This window comes from Syngnathoides biaculeatus, chromosome 23 (genome assembly GCF_019802595.1).
Source record: "Syngnathoides biaculeatus isolate LvHL_M chromosome 23, ASM1980259v1, whole genome shotgun sequence".
Lineage (NCBI taxonomy): Eukaryota > Metazoa > Chordata > Actinopteri > Syngnathiformes > Syngnathidae > Syngnathoides > Syngnathoides biaculeatus.
Window position 1 is genome coordinate 4,345,260 of NC_084662.1, and position 13,182 is coordinate 4,358,441.

A 13,182-nucleotide genomic window follows, 5' to 3' on the forward strand; every position below is an offset into this window, starting at 1 on the left:
GTGCATGTTTTTGCGCAGCACGGGAAGAAAAAAAATAGGGGGATGAATTCATCCACAGCCAAAGTAACACATGCGAAATTGTTAGTTGATTTAATTGTTGCACTGCAAATGCCAAAAAATTGTTACTGTATGCAAATGCCTTACACATACATGAAACAAAGATATGATTTCATTGGGAAATGCTTTTGCTGATAGAATACTAACGGAAGCTGCATTAAAAAAAACAAAGATAAATAACAAATTTAGATAAAGGACACATTAAGTACATATGTGCAAGTAGAAGGGTGCTGAGGATGTGCTGAGGGAGGACATGAAGACAGTGGGTGTTAGAGAGGAGGATGCATGAGATGGGCTCAGATGGAAAAAGATGGCACGCTGTGGCAACCCCTAACGGGACAAGCCGAAAGGAAAAGAAGAAGTGCAACATTACTAAAAGACATCTGTGTAAGACCAAACAACAAACCTATCCTATAAATAGGCGACCATTTTGAGCTAAGATTTTGTCACATATCTCAAACAGGAGGGATATGAGTCTATACAATCAACATAACACAATTTATGGATTCAATTTGTATTTAAAAAAAATGTAGGACATGTTTGACATGTGCAAGACATAATCCACAAGGTGATTTGAGCCAAAGTAGAGGACTGTTCCTTTCACCACAATATCTGTTTAAAAACTATCCATGAGTCTATTGAATTAAAAGTGAAGGGGAAAAAAGGGTTTGGTCATTATAGATACCTTTTCAAAATAGATAGAACTCTTTCCAACCAAACATGCCAACAGCTTTAAAAATAGCAGTAAGGAATACTTGAGTTAATTTGTCTCATTCTAAGAAGGTTTTTGATTTTGAAAACTTTGTTAATACCAAAGACTAAATTGTTTGTTGACCATTTGTAAGATAGCTGTTCTCATTCCCACTGCGAAAGTCGCTGTAGTCCGGTTACAAAGGGGGTCCTGGTATTTAGAACCCTTCCGTCTCAACTCCGGTGAAGAAAACACCCCGACTGAGGCATTTAGGGGATTGAGTCTGATATCATAATGGCAACTAAACAGTTAAATTTTTTCTTGGGTGTTGGATTTAATTTTTTCTGCTCGAGTGGTACCTGTGGGAACCACCCAAGGTCCTAGAAAACAAATTTGATAACTGCATAGGAAAAAAAGGGAATTTGAGTTAATTCAAATACATAGTAAGTTAGATGTAGAAAATTGGTTTCAAATTGCAACAGGCATTTCAAAATAATAATTGGGTTCTCATGGTAGAAAAAAGGTGTCACAGTGATTCCTGTATGGAATTGCATGTTTCCCCAATGCCTGTGTAGGTTTCCTTCGAGTGCTCCAGTTCCCTCCCACGTCCCAGGAGCGTGCAACATTGATTGAACACTTTGGAGTGTCCCTAGGTGTGATTATGAGTGCGACTGTTGTCTAAGTAATTGCTACACACAGACATCTGATGGTGATGCGGAGGTATAATTTGAAAAAAAAAAACAAAAAAAAAAGCAACAGGTTACTGTGTTTCTATAACTAGATTATTGCCATTTGTCTGTTCATCCTATGTCTGTTAATGAATTAACATCTACTGTACATGCAGTTTTACCCTTGGTCGGAGGAGAAGCGGTATGGGAACGACAAGTGTTTTAACATACATCGACGCCACTGATGTTCCAAGTGAGTATAAATTGGCTGATCAATTTGGCAGCAGGATTTAAGTCTTCAGTTTGTTGGCTTACAACCAACGAAAGCATAAACAGAACCAACTCCATTCATCACAACGTACAAGAATTGGGCAACTGGACACAGAGAGGGTTTGTAACTCTGCGTGAACAGTTATCTGCTCATTTATGGGATTCCATCCATCCATCCATTTTATGAGCCGCCTATCCTCCCAAGGGTCGTGGGGGTATTGGCACAAATCCCAGTCATCTGGGCGAAATAGGGCTCTTGTTGTTGGAGTAATTTTTGGTTCGTAGTGGGCTCTTTGTCTCTACCGGACCTATTCAGGACCATCAGTCTGCCATATAAGTCATTGGTCTCCCTTACGTCCCTAGTCTTCATTCCGAGTTTCATCTCCACTCAAGATCTATTATTTGTCAGAGCTCTACTGTTTCCTTGATTCATCACATTGTGAACTTTGTGACTTTGAGGCGAAAACTGAGTTTCATGTTTAGTATGGGTGGCTTGATCTTGTCGATAATGTTGTAGTCCGCAAGGTCATGATGACTTGTTTTGTGAGGTTGCAAATCAAAATCTCATCCATGAGAATGATTGACAGCTCCATTTTGACCAATCAGTGAGCGTTATTTTTTGAACGCCGCCCATGCTGTCCAAATATGAAATATGGTGCTTCGATGTGGCTGGGGAACGTGTAATGGAGACGAGCGCTATCTAGAGAGATTACTGGTAGGATATCTGGTGCGTTTTGGAATTTGGAACTCTTATTGCGCATGATGCGTCAATGCACAATCTCTTTCAGACCTCAAAATCAATATGTTCATGAGTTATTGAGAATTACGCTTAAATAAATGGATCTAGTGGCATTGACTTTCATACTTGGGAAGGTCAGACGCATTAGCAATTCAGGCTTGTACCTCAATGCAATTATGAGATATTGAGAATTACGCTTAAAAAACAGTCCTTGTGGCGTTGACCTTTACACTTGGGAAGGTCAGACGCATTCGCAATTCAGAACACTTATTGCACATGATGTGTCTATACACAATCTCCGTTTTCAGGCCTCTAGCTCAATGTGTTCATGAGATATTGAGTATTATGCTTAAAAACAGGGTCTTAATGGCGGTGAACTCTCATACTTGGGAAGGTCACGTGCATTCACAATTCGGAACGCTTATCGCGCATGATGTGTCAGTGCACAATCTCCATTTTCAGGCCTCTAGCTCAATGCGTTCATCAGATATTGAGAATTATGCTGAAAAAAAGGGCCTAGTGGCGTTGACCTTCATACTTGAGAAAATCACACATGCTTGCGATTTGGAACACTCATTGTGGATGATGTGTCAATACACAATCTCCATTTTCAGGCCTCTAGCTCAATGTGTTCATGAGATATTGAGAATTATGCTTAAAAACAGGGTCTTAATGGCGGTGACCTTTCATACTTGGGAAGATCAGATGCGTTCACAATTCGGAACGCTTATCGCACATGATGTGTCAGTGCACGATCTCCATTTTCAGGCCTCTATAGCTCAATAGTTTCATGAGATATTGAGAATTCTGCTTAAAAATCGTGACTAGTGGCGTTGACCTTCATACTTGTGAAAGTCGCACCCATTTGCAATTCGGAACACGTATCGCAAATGATGTGTCGATGCACAATCTCCATTTTCAGGCCTCTGGCTCAATGCATTCATGAGATATTGAGAATTAATCTTTAAAATGGCCATAATGTCGGTGACCTTTCATACTTGGGAAGGTCATACGTGTTCGCAATTTGGTGCACGTATCGCCAATGGTGTGTCAGAAAAATCCGAAAATCGCTCTTGTTCATCTGCCATTGCATTTGGTGCAGCGTGTTGTCAATGGCAACTGCCCCAATGTGATGCCTGCACGAGACCTCACAGGACATAACAGACAGTATGCCACAACTAGGATGTCGAGTGATACTTTGGCAATTTTGCGCTTTAATAAAATGCTCCCAGCTCACTTTTTCCAACTCGTATTATAATCAAAGTGATTAATATAATATTTACTTGTGACAATAATACCCATTTTGAAGTGTATATTTTGTTGTCAGTGGCGCCACAAGTGAAAGCTGTTGGTTGAGAGGGATATAAGTGTCTGTGGCTGCAGTACTATTTCTCTCAAAGGTCGTAGCACTGAGCGTACACTAAAACGTTAGTTTTCGTGCATTGTGGGGACTCCCTTGGAAATTGAGTCAACTGTGTAACTGTGTGTGTCTGTAGTACCACTTTCTAACCCTAACACACACACACACACACACACACACACACACACACACACACACACACACACACACACATACTTCCCGATGTGTACTATAAGGACATTCAGCTCATGATCTGCATTATGGTGTATTAGATGGACAGCCCTTTCCGTTAGCCCTACAAAGACGTGGTGTAGATCAAAAATTTTGTTTTAAATTCTACTTTAACAATCTGGCTTCAGAACTTCAATACACGTAACACAAACAAATATATAAACAACTGACAAAATGCTTAATTCTTAGGAACAGATAATGAGCTGCATAAGCCACACCGATGAGAAAAATAGTAATTGTAAGGCCCGACAGGATTGGATTATAGGGACAGTGGTTTTCCAAACACAAACATGTCATTTAAGTGATAAGAGTCTCAACATGATTTCGTGTGACTTGGCTTTTCACCTACAATAAAAATACATTGTAAATTAAAAGACTCACCTCATATGAGGACAAACTGTTTTAGAAAACAATCCCGTGAAATCCAAAGCCGCACGTGATCCTTGAGGATGACACTTGGCTGATAAAGGCTAATGACTAAAATAATACTATTATTTGCACGCGATACCTACATTAAGTAACAGCTCTAAAATGGATAATAGAAAAAAAGATGTAGACCTGTCATTGAACACATAATTTTTATTTTCATGCTTTGACCAAGATAACTACAACCTGTAAAAAGTAAGTTTCTTTCGGCTTGTCCCTTTCGGGGTCGCCACAGCGTGTCATCTCAGATGAACGCACATATGTTTGGCACAATTTTTACGCCGGATGCCCTTCCTGACGCACTTACAAACTTGAAATGTTCATGAACTCTTGAACCTCCTAACAAAAATGACATGTTCAGTTGTTGCATTTCATTTTTTAAAGAAATGCCACAATTCCTGACAAAGTCTCTGATGTTCTGTGTCGTGCGATTTGCTAAAGTAGGATGCTCAGCAGTCTTACACTGATCACACTGCAATTTTGTTGCTGGTCAACCCTTGAAAATGTCTCATGACAGCAGCAACTTCAGCAGGAGACCAAGGTTGTTTTTGTTGTCTCCAAAGATCTGGAACTAAATTTTAGAGAAAGCAGAGTTAATAGATATACAAACTGTACAACAGCAATTGATTTTTTTCACATTTAAAATGGTACTTAGAACTTTGACCCTGAGATTTGACAATATATCTTCTGCTTAATTCAGCATTTAACTGGGAATTATTAAGGCGGGTAATATACACAAAGCAAATGCCGCATTAGAATTACTATACTTCCTCACCCTTGTTACGGCATAAATAAGTGGTATTCTCTTTGTGTGACTTGCCATGTCCTTGTGGCTTTGGTTTCCTTCTGGGCTTTTTGGCCTTGTTGTTCTCTGTAAAAGTAAACAAAAGCAATACATTTGAAATACCAACAACAAGCCCCAAAATACATTCTTCATTGCTTAATAAAATGTTAATGTATGTGTAAATGACAATTATTTGACCCGACATCTAATTGAATATAAGATTTACCTGAATGTGTATTTGTCATGTATACATCTTTGATATTGGTTTATCTCGCCCTAACTCCTCACTTAACTGTTTTGCTGGAAAAAGGAGGGTGGGCAGTATCAACATTGATGTAACCTGGACATCCAATATATTCAATTTTCCTACACTGAAAAACAACACTCAAAGCAAATCATTTTTTTTTTCTTTCAGAAGCAGGTGGATGAGAATAATAATAATAATAATAATTGGCTTGTTTAAAACTGGCATGCTTGAACAGCAAATCTTGCGCTTCAGGTTCAGGCTTAGTTTTAAGCATTAGTGTTGTTGGATATTTTATTTCTAAATCATCATAAACTTAAGTTAGTAATCTGACTCCAATTTGTGACCTTACCCAACTGCCACTCATCCAACAATATGCGCGCTCGTTCTGCATTAGAAAGGTATCAGGAAGCCGGCATTTTCACACACGAGTGGATTTATTCCTTCAACACACACCTGGGTCTCGGGTCCCTCTCATTACAACCCTGTACGTCTCTGTTGCCACCAGCAGACGTACCCTACATCCGAGTTTCCCAGAACAATTTTAAAGTACAATCTACTGATTCACTATTGGTTCTGTGTCTCCTTCACGTATCCTTGGCGCTCTCTCATTGGTCTCCTTTGGCCCGCAGGATGTTCGCCCGACTCCTCCCCTGCAGACTCGCGTGCTGGCTCCTCCTGGTGGTGGTTTCCTGACAGTAGTTTTTCCACCAACTGCCTCTGAGTCCTCTCTCTCCGCATCCTCCTTGCAGTTAGCACCGTCTGTTCTAAAACATTCCATTCTTGCACCACATACCCTGTTTCGTTCCACCAGTCACACGCTCAGCACTTTACAGTCTCATACTTTCATACACAGGATGCAGCAACATCTAATGAACTACTTTAAGCTCAAACTCTTATATTCCTTTAGTGTTCATATTGCCAAACAGCACTGTCCTGACAAGGACATTCCTCATCATACCTCTAGATGTTCATTCCTCTGCAGGATCATCTGTGAATGGAATTATTTTAAAGTTATCCAACAATCAGTGGCAGTGTTTTCACCCAAAATAATTTGCTTGTGTGGTGGGATAGAGGACCATACCATGTGTGGCCACAGCGGGTTCCTTAAGTTGCCAGGTTGTCTCTGTCCTGACAGAAAAAGTTGCAAAGGTCAATGTACTGGAGATGTGCAACAAAAAAGCTCATTTTCTTTGTCATCATTTAGTGTGAATCACCGTCCCAGATTTGACAATTCTTGCCGATTCCTCTTGACCGAGATGATAATTTATTTTTTTTTTACCCCTTCCATAGTTACGTTAGCCAGCCCTAGATTTTTTTTTTTGGTCATGTCTCCCTTTCTGTGGCTCCCATGACCCATAGCCTAAGTCGTTTACTTCCGCCATGTTCCAGAGCAACTGGTTGGTCATCTGTTCGGGTCCTCTGCATGGTGGCCAGCAAAGGTGCTCCAGTAGAGCCCAGTTTTCATCCTAACGCTCCACTCTTAAGTCACACAAAGACAACCTGGCTCCCAAGCCACCTCGTCCCATTCTTCTCAGTCCCCATGCACTCTGTCCTTCTGTCCTTTCCACTCCCACAACTCAATGAACTCATGCCCCCGTGGCGGCTCCCTGGCAGCGGCCTCATGCCACCATGCCTACAGTTCTGGCGGCGCTCGATCTGCGTCTGCCTTCCAAGCCTACTCTTGCTACAGTAATGCGTGACCCGTGGCCGACCTCTAAGTGTGCTCATGCCAGGGCGATGTGTGATGTGCATCTGCCTTCCAAATCTGCTCATGCGATGACGGATCTCATAAAAATGTTCAGATGGTTGAGATTTACTGACCTATCATCGCCGCCTTTCATGCCTGCTCATGTTCTGGAGGCACCTGACTCATTGCAGTCTTCCACACTTGTACTGGCGCACCACCTGGATCCTGCTCTTGCCCTGGTGGTGTGCTCCATGTCTGCCTCCTGTTCAGGTGGTGCAGGCTTTGCATCCACCGCATCTTGCTCCTGCCCTAGCGGAGCTTTAACTGCGGTGGAGTCTTCACACTCCTGGGTTGGCCGTTAACCACCACCATTCATCTGTTCCTGGTTACTGGATCTTGCTTGGCCTATGGGATTATTCTCGTAGACATCCGCCTGAGTGGTCTCTGGTGCTCGGCGCCCTAGCCGACCTCCTGAACTGCTCGGCCAAGTACCTTGCTCTGGACCGGCATTGGGTATAACTCTTGAAACGCAGCTCTGAATCTATCAGAACACCAAGGTTCCAGACTTCGTTGTATTCAACCTGTTCAATAGTATTGTATCTGTTCTGTGATGAGTTCGGAAGCCGGTAAAAAATTTTCACAAAGTAGACTAATTTCAAGAAATAGCTTTGTGTTAGATTTATTATTTTATCATGCCTTTGTTTATATCATCCTTGCCCGAATCATTCTCCTGTCGAGCAGCTGTGTGACCCGAAGTGTGATGCAGCGACATCTGGGGGGGTGATGCACCCCCATGCTGACTTCAAAGCAGATGTTCCCCAACACCATCAACATGCTGTAAATCAGAAACCTGCTGATCCCTAGCAGTTTTATCAGGACAATGTTGCAGCTTTGAAGAAATGTTTACTTAAGTCTTCATCTTTGTGTTGGTATTGCCATCTGTTCCTTCATTTTTTTTGTAATCTTGTGACCCTTTGTTTTGAGAAACTAATAAAAAGGGGGACACCGGTAAGGCTGACTCTGAACGTGGTTTGGAGTTGCAGCTGGTCAGTGAAACTCGTTTCTCCTCTAGAGCCAATTTGAAGACCTCTCTTGTCCCTTAATTTGCATAATTCATCCAGCGGTTGGGTTTAAACTCAACATTTACTTGCTCCTTCGAGCCAAATTCCAACATACCTGAGGATCCCAGCTGCAGAGTCGACCTCCAGGAAGACCACGGCCACGACAACACAGACCCGTTAAGGGACTGGTCCCTGAGCTCTCAAACTGGGATCTGAAGGTTGGCGGAAATCCGAGGGACAAGAATACGTCTTGGTAAGAATAATTTTCCTTGTGGGGTTTGAACGAGTGAGTGTCGACATAAAATCTACGCGAAGGCACTGTCGCAGTCTACACAAAGGTGCTGTGTAGGAGAAGCCTTGGGAATACTAGTCAATTGCAAGCTGATGGACGGCGGAGTCCGACAAATTCTGTGGAAATATGGGAGGACGGACTTGGGGTGCGCACTTAAATTCCGTATTAAACAATAATTCAATACGTACATAACACATCGATCTAATTTCATAACATCCAACAAAACAGCAAAGAAATATGCAAGGAAGGACTCGGGTTGCAGAGTTAAATGCCATGTTAAACAATACTTTAGTACGTCAATAATAATTCGATACAATACAATAACATCAAATCATGGAGGCCCCGTAGCTCAGTGGTTAGAGCGTTTGGTAAACCAGGGGTTGTGGGTTCGTATCCCACTGGGGCCTCCACTCCCTGAGAAGGGTTGCGTCAGGAAGGGCATCCGGCGTAAAAATTGTGCCAAACATATATATGTGCTGTGGCGACCCCGAAAGGGACAAGCCGAAAGAAACACACACACAATAACATCAAATAAAACTGCCGTAACAGAAAAGAAAAGAGAAACAAAAAGAAGCACGTGTGTCTGTTTAAATCAGGGGTGTCCAAACTTTTTGCAAAGAGGGCCAGATTTGGTAAGTGAAAATGTGTGGGGGCCGACTATTTAGCCTGACATTCTTTGAACCATTAACATTAAATACAAATTAACTTTTTGGGATTTTTTTTAATTTAATTACAAATGGCATACTTTTACTTTTATATTTTTTTTTACATTTAGGTTTTTACCGAAATCACAAACCACAAAAAATTAAGAAAACTATAAAGGATATCTAAGTTCATGTGAAACATTACATATTATTCACTATTATATGCTCACTGTAGGAAAAGTGCTGAAAACAAAACAATGATCACTGCATATTCAAACTGTGATTTTGACCATCACAAAAAAATTAATTAACTGAGATTTAAGAATTTATTCAACTCAGAGGACTTAACAAATGTCTTGCCTGCACTAATGTGAAGGGTGATACTGGGATCTTGACTGCAGTATATGTAGTCCATGTCTGGCTCAAGAGCAGTGGTTTTGATGCGCAAGACGTCACGCAGGTGAGAGTCACTCAGTCTCGTCCTCATGCGGCTCTTGTTAATGTTCATAACGGAGAATGTCTTCTCGCACATGTATGTGGAGCCAAACAAGCTCAGCATTTTCTTAGCAAATGTCCGAATTGCTTGGAACCTGCCTTCATCCAGCTGGCGGTAGAAGTTGACAAGAGGGAGCTGTTGGTGCCGACTGCGATGCTCGGCGTCACACTGCAGCTCAATGAGCTCCAGTTGCAGGTGGTCTGGAGCGTCATCAGGGTCCACGGAGAAAGGAGAGGAAAAAAGCGTGATCTCCTTTTCAATAGCTGCAAAGTCCCGAAAGCGCTGCTGAAACTCCTCAACCAGAGATGAGATGTCTGCTGCATACTTTGTCATTTGCGCACTGATATTGATCTGTGGGAAACTGGTCACAATTTCCTGCAGCGACGGGAAATGTGCGGTATTGGGCTGCGCCTGTGACAGGTGTCTTTGGAAAAGTAGCAGCTTGGTCCGAAAGGCTTTGATGTGTGAATACAGTTGGCTTACCACTGCATTTTGCCCTTGAAGGCTTGTGTTCAGCGCATTCAGATGTCGCGTTATGTCAACTAAAAATCCCAAATCAGCCAGCCAAACAGGATCATTTCATTGTGGCATGGGTTGTCCCTTTTTAGTCAAGAATTGTCCAATTTCCTCCCTGAGAGAGAAGAAGCGCTGCAGCGCAGACCCCCGACTGAGCCACCTTACGTCGGTGTGATACAAAACATCTCCGTATTCAGCCTGGATGTCGAGAAGAAACTGTTGAAACTGGCGGTGGCACAGCGCTTTGGAGCAAATATAATTAATAGTCTTTATCACCGGTTTCATAACATTATCATATTTCATATATTTGGCACAGAGAACTTCTTGATGAATAATACAATGGAGTTTAATAGCACTGCCTCCTTCTTCGCTGACTTTGTTACAGACAAGGCTTGATAATCCACTCCGCTCGCCAGCCATGGCAGGTGCGCCGTCCGTAATAATCCCGGTGACTTTATTCCACTGTAGTTTCATGTCATCTACGGTGGAACAAACAGAAACAAATAAATCCGTTCCTCTTGTTTGGCCCTTCAGACTCTGGAGGTCCAGAAGCTCTTCACTCACGTTCATGTCATTGTCCACTCCTCTTAAAAAGATCAGTAACTGAGCGGTGTCGGACGCATCCGTGCTTTCATCGCACGCTAACGAGAAAAAGTCAAACTCAGTTCCTTTTGCCTCTAACTGTCTCTTAATATCTAATGAAACGTCTTCAATTCTCCGTACCACAGTATTACGAGCCAGGCAAATATTGGCAAACTCTTGCTTCTTCGCGGGACAAATTTTCTCAACCATTTTCATTACACAGTCTTTAATAAATTCACCCTCAGTGAAAGGTTTGCAGTGCTTTGCAATCAGCGTTGCCACTTCGTAGCTTGCCTTTGTGGCATTTTCATTTGACTCACGGACTCTTGTGAAAAAGCTTTGCTCTGCCGTTAAAACAGCTTCCAGTTGCTTCACTTTTTCACCGCGTTTGTTCCCAGTTAGCTTGTCGTAGCTAGCATGTTTCGTCTGGTAGTGCCTCTTGATGTTGAATTCCTTGAAAACAGCCACAGTCTCTTGGCAAATTAGGCAGACACAGTTGTTTCGTATTTCAGTGAAAAAATACTCAAATTTCCACTTGTCCTGGAAGCGGCGGCCCTCGCGGTCAACTTTCCTTTTTTTGTTTACAGACGCCATGTCAGAAATGGGCTGGGCTGAAACGATCACGCAAGGTCAAGGGTCACGGCGGCCAGAGTGCGGCCACAGGGCTACTGCCATCTTCTGGTGAAATGAAAAATATGAAAAATAGCTTTTTGTACACATGTATTTTATAGTGTGGTCAACAGTGCTGGCGGGCCGCATATTATTGATTTCATGATAGAGGCCGCGGGCCGGTAAAAATTTGTCCACGGGCCGCAATTGGCCCGGGGGCCGGACGGCCCGTGGGCCGGACTTTGGACATGTCTGGTTTAAATGATTGAGTGAGAGACAGGATTTAAAGTGACAGCTCGTTTGGAAGCACAGGCAAGATTTCTCCGCCCTGCTGGGTAGAAGCTTGAGAAATACCAAGTGAGAATTTTCAACAGTCACCCTCTCTAATACAAAAGCCGACCTTAGTACACGATAGGTGTAGTGTGTTGGGTTCAAATTCTCAAAATGGGGAATAATAGCAGTACAGAAAAGGAAGAAATAAATTAACTTGCAAGGATTGGAAACTTGTTGAGGCACAAAGCCCAGATAAGCTAAAATATTTAGATAAATGGATTAGAAAAATACAATTTTGCTGGCCAGCCTAATTTGGAAAGTAATCTATATAAATAAGCAAATAACTAAAATAAAAGACATGATGATAATAATAATAATCCATCTGAGAGATGAAATAAATTGTAGAAATAATAGGTGACGTTAATTAAATGGCCTAAGATGGGTATGACGATACCCAATGATGAATGCAAAAGAAAAAAAAGTAGATAAATAGAAAGAGAGAGAAAGAGATTTAAAAGTAGTATTGTATGTGGTTCACTCTTCTCCTGAATTTAGCAAATGGGTTAAAAGGGTTGCCAAACATGTAATGTGTTAAAGGGATAAAATTCAATGGGGGAAAAGAAAATTGATAATTTGAATTGGAAGAAAAGTGCCCAGGGCAGAGAGATTACTAGTGATTACTAGTAATGTAAATGACAAAAAGCTCTCTCAGCATGTGGGGCAGCGGCTGCTGCCCTCGCAAATACTCCCTTTGACCTCAGGAGAGATGATCCATGTAGCAGTACAGATCAGTGAGATAATAAAATGTTCAGAAGGAGTCAGAAAAAGAAAGATCAAGAAAGTGGACAGGAAGAACAAAGTGTTAGGCATAAAGATCTGTTGTTCCATAGAAAGGAAGACGATGAGACAGGACCAGTATAAAGGACAGTGGACACAAAAAGATGAGAGGTAGTAGAAAAAAAAGAAAAAAAAAACACTGACTTACTACTGCCTTCACATTATGAGGCAACACCACACAGAATGACTAGATCAAACGGGACTGACTTGAAATGGTGCCGACTTGACTATTTTAGTATATAAGGCTTGAACTAAGAATTATGTCAAAAATGGTGTGTAAGTCATTACTTCACACAAAGCCGACAAAAATAAATCTGCAGTAAATTTGAAAATTCAGAGGAACTAAGCATTTTAGACATAGAGCAAATTAAGCAAATTAAACAAGAATAGTAAAACAAAAAGATGAGCCTTTTGAGGAATACAGAGTGAAAATGATCACTGTATTAAAGACTAACAGCAGGTGGCAGGCACATTGGAGGAGTATGTAAATCACATCCTGCATACTAAAAAGAGAAAAACAAGCAAAATAATAAAAGGGAAAAAAAAGAGAAACAGAGGTCTACAGTTAACTTTTATCAAGATGAAGGACAGGAGGGGTTTACCAAGGTGGATTCTCAGCAAAGCTGAGACTTAAACGCTCACTGAGCATAAGTAGCATAATTGACATCTGGTTGAACAAGGGCACAAAGTGAGTGAAAATAAGCTACAAATG

The 13,182-nt window shown here is 41.7% G+C and overlaps 1 protein-coding gene across 8 annotated transcripts; it reads right to left on the reverse strand.

Moving 5' to 3' along the window:
- Positions 1–4,633: 4,633 nt before the first annotated feature.
- On the reverse strand, positions 4,634–9,986 carry LOC133496562 (general transcription factor II-I repeat domain-containing protein 2B-like). Of its 8 annotated transcripts, none has more exons than XM_061812302.1 (7): positions 9,518–9,986; positions 6,555–6,601; positions 6,432–6,461; positions 6,039–6,313; positions 5,453–5,526; positions 5,218–5,313; positions 4,634–5,013 (listed from the first exon to the last, which is right to left on the reverse strand). In XM_061812302.1, exons 1-4 carry the CDS (start codon positions 9,984–9,986, stop codon positions 6,293–6,295), a joined length of 567 nt encoding a protein of 188 aa, XP_061668286.1. In that variant the 3' UTR covers positions 4,634–5,013; positions 5,218–5,313; positions 5,453–5,526; positions 6,039–6,292. The 8 variants fall into 8 exon arrangements, 6 of the variants coding, with proteins under 6 accessions (XP_061668286.1, XP_061668284.1, XP_061668282.1 ...); XM_061812300.1 differs by having other exon boundaries at positions 5,927–6,313; XM_061812298.1 differs by having other exon boundaries at positions 5,823–6,313.
- Between the last annotated feature and the right edge of the window lie 3,196 nt (positions 9,987–13,182).

What these genes read in the sequence shown, in the direction of transcription:
- LOC133496562 (XM_061812301.1), bottom strand. Translation starts at nt 9,986, where the DNA reads ATGACAAAGTATGCAGCAGACATCTCATCTCTGGTTGAGGAGTTTCAG. An exon ending in ACCCGCTGTGGCCACACATG is followed by an intron (nt 6,462 to 6,554) that starts GTATGGTCCTCT and finishes TTCCATTCACAG; the next exon opens with ATGATCCTGCAGAGGAATGA. An exon ending in AGAGGAATGAACATCTAGAG is followed by an intron (nt 6,314 to 6,431) that starts GTATGATGAGGA and finishes TGTGTATGAAAG; the next exon opens with TATGAGACTGTAAAGTGCTG.